This window comes from Molossus molossus, unplaced genomic scaffold (genome assembly GCF_014108415.1).
Source record: "Molossus molossus isolate mMolMol1 unplaced genomic scaffold, mMolMol1.p scaffold_m16_p_6, whole genome shotgun sequence".
NCBI classification, from domain to species: Eukaryota; Metazoa; Chordata; class Mammalia; order Chiroptera; family Molossidae; genus Molossus; species Molossus molossus.
In genome coordinates, this window is record NW_023425399.1 from 109,563,841 (window position 1) to 109,572,487 (window position 8,647).

At 43.9% G+C, this 8,647-nt stretch overlaps 1 protein-coding gene across 3 annotated transcripts; it reads right to left on the reverse strand.

Annotated features, from left to right (window-relative positions):
* Positions 1-241: 241 nt before the first annotated feature.
* On the reverse strand, positions 242-8,408 carry SERPINB3 (serpin family B member 3). Of its 3 annotated transcripts, none has more exons than XM_036244585.1 (9): positions 8,309-8,408; positions 7,933-7,974; positions 7,156-7,346; positions 6,553-6,609; positions 5,216-5,344; positions 4,802-4,919; positions 3,287-3,429; positions 2,786-2,941; positions 242-1,109 (listed from the first exon to the last, which is right to left on the reverse strand). In XM_036244585.1, exons 3-9 carry the CDS (start codon positions 7,318-7,320, stop codon positions 705-707), a joined length of 1,173 nt encoding a protein of 390 aa, XP_036100478.1. In that variant the 5' UTR covers positions 7,321-7,346; positions 7,933-7,974; positions 8,309-8,408; the 3' UTR covers positions 242-704. The 3 variants fall into 3 exon arrangements, with proteins under 3 accessions (XP_036100478.1, XP_036100477.1, XP_036100476.1); XM_036244584.1 differs by having other exon boundaries at positions 7,933-7,940; positions 8,309-8,371; XM_036244583.1 differs by having other exon boundaries at positions 8,304-8,366.
* Positions 8,409-8,647: the final 239 nt, after the last annotated feature.

Here is an 8,647-nt window from a genome sequence, read left to right on the forward strand (position 1 = left end):
CATTCATTCATTGGTCACCTAGTAGCTGACCCCTGCGTGTGCTCTAGGTGTACAACATAATTCTGACAGAGGCCCAGTCGGGTAGAACTGACAAGATTACACATTGAGGATTTTCCCAGAAGGGGGACAATATCGTTTTGTCAAGGAAGAAGGTACGCACCCTTTTATTTGTAGAGCATCGGTCGTTTTGTGAGGTTTGGCTTTCATCTTTGACTAAGGAAAAGCAACCAATAATGTCCATCAGTCACGATTTTATTGATCATGTATTTCATAAAATAAAAAAATGTAGACAGGTAAGGGTCTCAGTGATTCTCAGTGGACATTGAACACAATTGAACACTGGATTGAAATGTTACAGCAAATATATATGAATTTAAATAAATGTAGGTGTAAAGTTAATGCATTTGAATAGTAGACATGATTTTTGAAGCAGTAGATATGATATTTCAAATTTAGAAGACAGAGTGTTGAAATATCCTTTTTCCTTTTCTTGAACATTTTGTCCCAAAGATGGAATTATCATAGGGAAATAAAGGACATTGACACGTGTTTGTAGGAAGACAGAGACACACATGTTGATTCACACGTTGCATTCTTAGTGATGGCTCTGAGATTGGACAGGAAAGCTAAAGAGAACCTGTCTCCAGCGATCAGTACCCTGGAAGGACTCTGTGACCGCCCGGGCTGTGGCAGGCCAAGCACACCTAAGGAGAAGAGACTCTGCCAAAGAAGAGGATGCTGCTGGTCTTATTGTGCTTGATGAAGAACAGGAAAGGGTGATTGCAATGGAAGGTTTCATAAATTGGTGCTGACGTTAATATAATGCTGACGCCGGTGGAGGCTGCGGCTTCTGTGCCCTCTTCTGTCACCTCCACAAAGGACTTGTGCAGGACTTTAGACAGCATGAGACCCCGGCTCCCCGTCATCCCTGAGAAGTCGGCGTCCTGTGCCCTGAAGGCGTCCACCATCCCCAGGTCAACCAACGTGGCCCCGAGGTCGTAACTCTCTTCCACTGTGAAGCGAGGTAGGAGCAAACTCACATTCATCATGTTCATATTCTGTGAGCTCGTCCACTCTATTAATTTCTCAGGGGTGAGTTTGTCTTCGAGCTGTAACAATGGGAAAAACAGTGAATGTTATGATTCTCAGTGAGCACTGAGCACAACTGAACATTGGATTGTATGTTACAGCTCATATAAACACAGAAGATTCAGTTACATGTACTATACAATATATAGTAATACATAAATATATATTATATATAATAAAGGGAATCTTCTGTATTTTATATATATGTGTGTGTGTGTATATATGTGTGTGTGTGTGTGTGTGTGTGTGTGTATATATAAAGCAGAGCCATTAAATAAAGTTATTTTGTAAAAGATGAACTATATATCTCTCCATTTCTTAACTGCCCATTCACTGTATGTTTCCATTTTAAATAGGTCTTTTCTAGTTACTGTCCATTGGTAGATCATTTTTTACAATTTACAGCATATAACTTATTTTTATTTCTTTTTGTTGCTTGGCCTATTTGTAAACATTTCTCATATAGCTATATATTTCTTTAATCAAGTTTAAATTGCTATCTAATTCTACCGTGAAACAGATAGTCAATGTCTATATCTTTCTGTAATTCATGTTTTTGAAGCATGTATTGTGTGCCAGCCCCTAAGCTAAACTATTGGCAATACAAGGCTACACCATTGCTCCTTGTTTTGACTTTCTCATTACTTTTAGCCACTTTGGTCTGAAAGCTGTTGCCTTGTTTAGACTTGAACATTTTGTCCCAAAGATGGAATTATCATAGGGAAACGAAGGACATGTAGGGTAAGCCCCAGGCTGGGGTTCCTGCTGTCACCGATAAGGAGGACAGGGATTGCGAGGGGTGCTCACCTGTCCCACCAGATGCTCTCCCGGAGGACTTCCCATTGCCAGGGCTGCCACAGTCTGTATTTGGAGTGCAGCCAGCTCACTGCAGCTCCAGCAGTGTCACTGGCTGTTACAGGAACTGCAGTGGCCATATTGGGAATGTCCTCAGCATGTCAGATACTGTCATGGATATTTTTACCCATTGTCTTTAATCATTGTAACAATGCTAAGAGGAAAATTCCTCTTTTTTTTTTGGTTCTCACAAAAATGAGACTCCAGATAACTTTAAGCTCCTAGGAATAGACTACGTCTAAATGGAAAAGTGAACATCAAGATAAATCTACTTGTCTGCTGGCCACGGACCCACTGTGATTTCTCATGCAGAATGGTCCCCACGGGGGCTTTACTTGGCTTGCTTCTGCTTATGGCTGAACTTGCATGTGTTTTTCCATGTGTCACTGACATCAAAGTCTTAGTTTTCATTTATTTTTGTCTTCAAATGAGTCAACTGGAATATATCCGAGATTCTTATGGTTGTGAAATAGTCTGTGTGTGTGCCAAGGTATATACTTGTTTCTGATGTGACATTCATGGTTTCATCAGAATATTAATAGAACCTGAGATCTTAAACTTTTCTATATATTCTTCCATGTCATACACATTGTGATGCTAAAGATTTTATTTATTATTTGGACCATGACAGAATGCCATCTTCTCCTCAACACTTCCCCGTGAGGCTCATGCCGAGAAGAGACAATATAATCTACTCTTGAGCCCCTTCCGACATCCCCCACGGGCTGTGAGCACTGCTTCCATGCACAGCCCACCCCGGCGTGTACCACGTAGTACACCCCTGCGTGTACCATGAGGACACTGGGCGACAGAAGAAAGAATGGGAGGCACAAGCTCTTACCTGCGCAAGGCCGTCGAGCTCATTGGGCAGCAGCAGCAGCATGCTCAGATCTCTGCCTTTGTACGGTATTTCCAGGGCCTTGGCTTGCACGTCCTCCAGGGAGGCGAAATTGAACATACGGCTTTGACTCATCATCTGCACAGATTTGCTTGTGTCCTGCAGTCAGTCAGTGTGGCAAGCCAATGCCAAGGGAGGCGTAATTTAAAAAAAAAAAAAAAAAAAAGGTAAGAGGTGTAAGTTTAAAAAAAGAGATCTTATTATTGAGATACCACACACATTCTCCTTCTAAGAGACAGCCTGGGACCTCTGTGAATTAGAGAGAAGGGTTTCTTTCAGTGTTCCCAGATAAATAAAAGTAAAAAAATAAAATCAAACAAGAAAGTGCAGCCATGAGAAATTCTACTCTCTACCTGGCAGTTGCACATGAATCAAAAAAAGGGGTGAAACAGAACGTTCCACGTATAGCTACATTGCATGATATAAATAAATAACAGCCAATACCTTGTTCAGCCAAAATTCTTGCTGCTGGGTTAGTTTTGGATCAAATTTGTCTTCCCACAGCCCTTTGAAATAGATGGCGTTCACCAGGACCAGAATGGTGGTGCTGTTGATAGTGCCTTTGGGGAAGAGATCCTTGATTTTTCCTGCAAAGGAAAGAAAAACAAAGGTCTGTTATAAAGGTACAAGTGACTTGTCTAGAAGGTGCTTGGGAAGTTCAAGTGGTCATCAGTTATTCACGCCAGTCACCACATCAGGGATTCCGTGACCGAACAGTTCCTAAGGTACAGCTTTTCCCATGGCACCCGCACAGTGCAGTTACCCTCAGGGAGAAAACACCCCTTCTTATGATTCGGAAGTGTTCCGGGTCTCTGAGGGCGACTTCAGTCTCCCACACTGAGCACTGATGAGCTGATTTCATCTACTCTTTCAACAAATGCATTTCCTTCCTCTGTGCCTTCCTTCCTCCAGACCCGCCCCCATCCTCCAGCCTATTCTCCTTTTCCCCCCTTCCTCCTTTTCTTTGTCTTTCTTTCTTTCTTTCTTTCTTTCTTTCTTTCTTTCTTTCTTTCTTTCTTTCTTTCTTCTTTCTTTCTTTCTCTCTTTCTCTCTTTCTCTCTTTCTCTCTTTCTCTCTTTCTCTCTTTCTCTCTTTCTCTCTTCTCTCTTTCTCTCTTTCTACTCTCTCTCTCTTCTCTCTCTCTCTCTCTCTCTCTCTTTCTCTCTTTCTCTCTTTCTCTCTTTCTCTCTTTCTCTCTTCTCTCTCTCTCTCTCTCTTTCTTTCTTTCTTTCTTTCTTTCTTTCTTTCTTTCTTTCTTTCTTTCTTCTTCTTCCTCTCTTCCTCTCTTTCTCTCTTTCTTTTTTTTTCTTCAAATTTAGGCTCACTACTCCGAGGAAATAGGGCTTGAACGTTCCTTAGGGCCAAAGCTCTGTAGTCTGAAGTACACGCCCCGTGTGGTCAGCCACAGTCTCTGGGGCATCCATCCTCCTCGTTCCTCTCCACTTCCAACTGTCGTCGGTTTAGCCTGGACTGCAGGTGGGAGGGAGGCCACGGCTCACAGGCCGGAGACTTCGCCAAGCTCCGCTGTGGTCAGGGAAGAAGCTGTGGGGATGGCCAAGTGGGCAGCAGGTGGCAAGAAGGGGCATTTATGGGAGAGCTGTTTGCCAGTTAACGAAGGACAAGGGATCCCTTTCTAATATTTCCTCTTAGGGATCATAATCCAGAAGTTAAGTACAAGATGTGAACCCAAGATACGGTCTGAGTAGAGACTTGGGGTCCGCAAAGATGCCATCAGTCTCCAGATGGGCGTCCATGTAGCTGGTCCAGTGACCCGTCTTGGGTTTCTCTAGTTCTGTCCACATTCACACTGACCCTGCCTCTATCCACTCTTCCCTCCTCCGGACTCTCTGCAGATTCCTCTCACCCCCTTTTCCGGGTACCCCAGGCTGTGCCAGGCACAGGGTTCATGCACGGCGGGGACTCACGGTGGTTTTTCAGGGTGACCCTCTCATACTGTACCATTTGTTTGGCTTTCCACCCAGGAATTGATCATCTTTCGGCTCTCATCTGCAGCATTTGCAAAATCCACAGACTCCACACTGGCGAGGTAGAACTTCTTGACATTATCCATGTATTCCTTTGATGAGGAAAGGAAGACAAGAGGAATCTATCAGTAACTATGCATTCCCTAATTAAATTATGTTTAATCATGACCAAACACAGTACATCATACCACCCCTAAACCCACACTTTACTGGAGGGTTGTCAGGCTTGGGGACACTCCAGTGGACAGAGCTGTGGTCCTGATGAGCATTGAGCAAATGATCCCTGGGTGGGTCAGCCAAGCTCATGTGACTCATCTCCCCAGTTTGGTCACTGGGGACAGAGGACCCAGGATGTAGGTGAAAGGAGTAGTAGATCCATGAAACTCACCTGAAGAAAAGGAAACTTCTTTGCTCCGTAAAGTCTGTTGGCAACACTCAGCGTATAGGCATCCATGGGTCTACTTAGCTCAGTCAGAAGCTTTTGAAATTGCTGGTGCACATTGTCCAACTTTTCAACCTTCAAACGTCAAAAAGTGAGCTCACTAAATTCTTTGTCAACGCAAGTACTAAGCCCTGTACTTAAGTCTGTTAGACCCATACCTAACGTTTGCCAGCCCCATGGGTGACGTTTACTGTTACTCTCTGATATCTTGCATATTTTACCTCAAATAACCTTTATAATCCTTCCATTGAATCATCCAGAATTTTTTTCTTTCTGCTCTAACATGCTCCAGTATTTTCCTTGTGAGCATGGAGGCAGCCCCACCCGCCACTGGGCTGTCTTTTCATTGGTTCAGCGGGTAGGCGTAGCATTCCAGCTAAACCCCAGCTCCGTAAGGACTAGACTGTACGTCTTTTCTAACAGCCGTCAATGGCATGAGAGTGTTGAACTTGGATATTTTAATATGCTGTGATATATATGGTCATCTAGGAGCCACTGACTGTAATCTATGTTTTTTACTCATAATGGTCATAATCCAGGAGCAGGGGCATTACAGTGTGTGCCTGGTACATTACCGAGGGCTCTACATCTGCATCTCTCAGTCTTTAGTCTACATCAGATGAAAATAAGAAGCTCAAAAAGTTAAGTAACTCCCCCAAGGACACAATATCACAGAGCTAATATTTGAAACTCAGGCCTGTCTGAATTGGGACTTTCCATGCTAGCTCAGAGTTTTGGACTACTGGGCTATAAGCCATGATCTCATACAGTCATTTCCCAAAATATAGCTGGCTGTATGCTTATTTTCCTTAACCCCACATATGAGTTAATTAAAATTACATGACTTTTAGCAATGTTATTATGATTACTAGAATTGTTATTCTATAATAGTAATAACATGATTTGTATCAAGGTTTTCAGTAATCCAGGCCCCGTTGCAATGTTTGGAATCTATCTTCATGAATAGAGGCAGCTCTTTTATTGCCCCTGGTTCACGGGATAAGGTCAGTGTGGCTCAGAGCAGTTGCACCTTGCCCCCGGTTGGCCTTTTGGTTCTAGTAGCCACGCTCTTAATCACAATGCTGCTCTCCTTTCAGGAAAACAAAAATACGAAATAAATATGTGATATAAAATAAAAACCAACTCCGTTTGTCTAGTCTCTATTTTGCCCAACATTTCCCCAAAGAGATGGACTTTGCATGGTTGATGTGAAATTCCTAGTTTACATTTTGACCCTCTTGGGCATTGATGCTCCTTCTAGGCCGCAGTGGGCTGTGACTCACCTGAGCTGTCTTGGCTCCGCCCTTTGTGTCTTCGGTGACTTCATTAAAGTGCAGAACCTGGAAGGGGTGGGAAGTGGAACAAGACAACTTGACTCAAAAGATCTTTCTTCAGCAAAGGAAATTAAGAGGAAAAACAAAGAAAGAATGGCAGAAAAAAGTAAACCTACACCCCCAAACAAAAAAACAAAACAAAAACCGAACCAAACCAAAACAAAGGAAAAAGACTAAAGAAAACTTTTGTCTAAGACTTTGCTCCTTGAGAAAACACAGCCAAGCTGGGTTATGACCAACCACTTCAAAGAACCCAATTCATATTCATTCATTGCTGAGGACACATGTGATGCTATGTCCCCTGGATTTAAGTCAATACATCACTTCTAGTAATCATTCTCCCTTTAAGCCACACATCTGGTTGGTGGACAATAGTAGGGGTTCCTCCCAGCTCCCAGAGGAAGTCTAGGCACTGGGAAACAGTTGGTCGAGTCTTGGAATTACTTGCTCCCCTGTGCTACTCATGAGGACAGCCAGATCGGTGACCACCAGCACACAAGCCAGCAGAGGGACCATCCCAAACTGGGCGATGTAAACAAAGCTGACACCTACCTTCTGAATTTCTGATGCGGTGCGTTTTTGGGACCCTAAGTAAGTCATGGCTAAAGCTGATGTGATACTGAGTGGAGAATAGAAGATATTTTCCTTCTTTGATTTTCTGAACTGTTGGAACAGGTCGTAGGCGAAGCGGGTATTGGCTTCACTGAGTGAATTCATGGTGTCGTTCTTGTGATCTGGATCTCCTGGGATAGCAGCAGATTCATTGAATAAGAATGTCACCAAACAGAAGTTACTGCGTAACGAATGTTTCTCAAAGAAATGACTAACAGTTGCGTTTTCGGATTTTGCAGACTCAAGTTCTTCTTCTTTTTACTTTTCAAACTTTCTAGAAGGTACGTATATTCATTTTATAATGAAAAGACTAGCACGATTATTCTTTTAAGAGTTTTGTGAGAAGGCAAGAGAACATCGTTATCTTTGCTGTAGAGCGGGCTGCACCAGCTCTGTGTGGAAGAGGCCTGGTAATAGATGCCAAGGCCACGGCCAACCTGGGTCCCACCCCACGGGCTCTCCCGAGGCCCCTCTGCCTTTCCTCCCAGGCCACGTGGTCGCCTCTCTCCACAAGAACTCCTAAGAGCGTGCTTGTTTGTCGGGAAATAAATCTGATAAAGGGCAAATCAACATGCAGGAGGTATTTGAATGTTACCCTGGCAGAAAAGTAAAATCCCCTCCTACAGAAAAAAATGCACGCACGATAGGAAACACATTCGTGCTATTATTTCCCCCAAGCGGTTTTGGTTATTAAGCTGGAGCAGTTGCAGCACTTACCTGTGTTCCTGGAGGAAGCAGGCGGGCAGGGAGCCTGTGAGTCTGTGGGGTGAATGGCGAGATCCTAAATATATATACCTCACCCTCCCTGCCTTCCTACAGTTGCTGTGTCCAGGAACTCAATGTTTGATTTCTCAACCGGACCCACCCTTACCAGCATGAGCATGAAATCTCTATGAGTAAAGACATGACTATTGTGCTATTACTCTGCCTTTTCCCATTTGCTGACATCTTGGCCACCCCTGGGTCATAGAACGTGCACACCAGTGCCTTTCTAATGCCAAAGAGAACGACGTTAAAATTCCAGCTTCCTCACCGTCCCCCAGCTACACCCATCCAGAACTAACACTTGGAAAAAACCAACAACCCACAAAACCTTTCTCCTCTTGGTGGTGAATTCTTTCGGGCCCACTTCGAGCACCAAGGACCAAAGTCGGGCATTTGCACACCGCGGTTGTGAAGGGGCGGTTGTGAAGGGCCACTTCCCTTTGTGGTCCTTCTTCATCAACAGGAAAACAAGCTTGGCTTCTGAGCAGGTGTTGAACAATAGGTGGAGGATGGGAATCATCAACCACCAATATGAACGGCCAATTCTATTCCTGATGTAACGATGAAACACAAATAAATAGTTTGAGCAGCCAGGGTCATGACACTTTCTGCCACCCTGCCCTTTAGGATGCCAGCTTCAGATCCGTGGGCTGGAGAATGGAGTCAG

Bases quoted from the DNA above. Each gene is read 5' to 3' on its own strand.
- SERPINB3 (XM_036244585.1), bottom strand. From the start codon at position 7,320: ATGAATTCACTCAGTGAAGCCAATACCCGCTTCGCCTACGACCTGTTC. The intron at 6,610-7,155 runs GTAGGTGTCAGC...CACCCCTTCCAG, and splicing joins CCGCATCAGAAATTCAGAAG to GTTCTGCACTTTAATGAAGT. The intron at 2,942-3,286 runs GTATTGGCTGTT...GACTGACTGCAG, and splicing joins AAGAATTTTGGCTGAACAAG to GACACAAGCAAATCTGTGCA.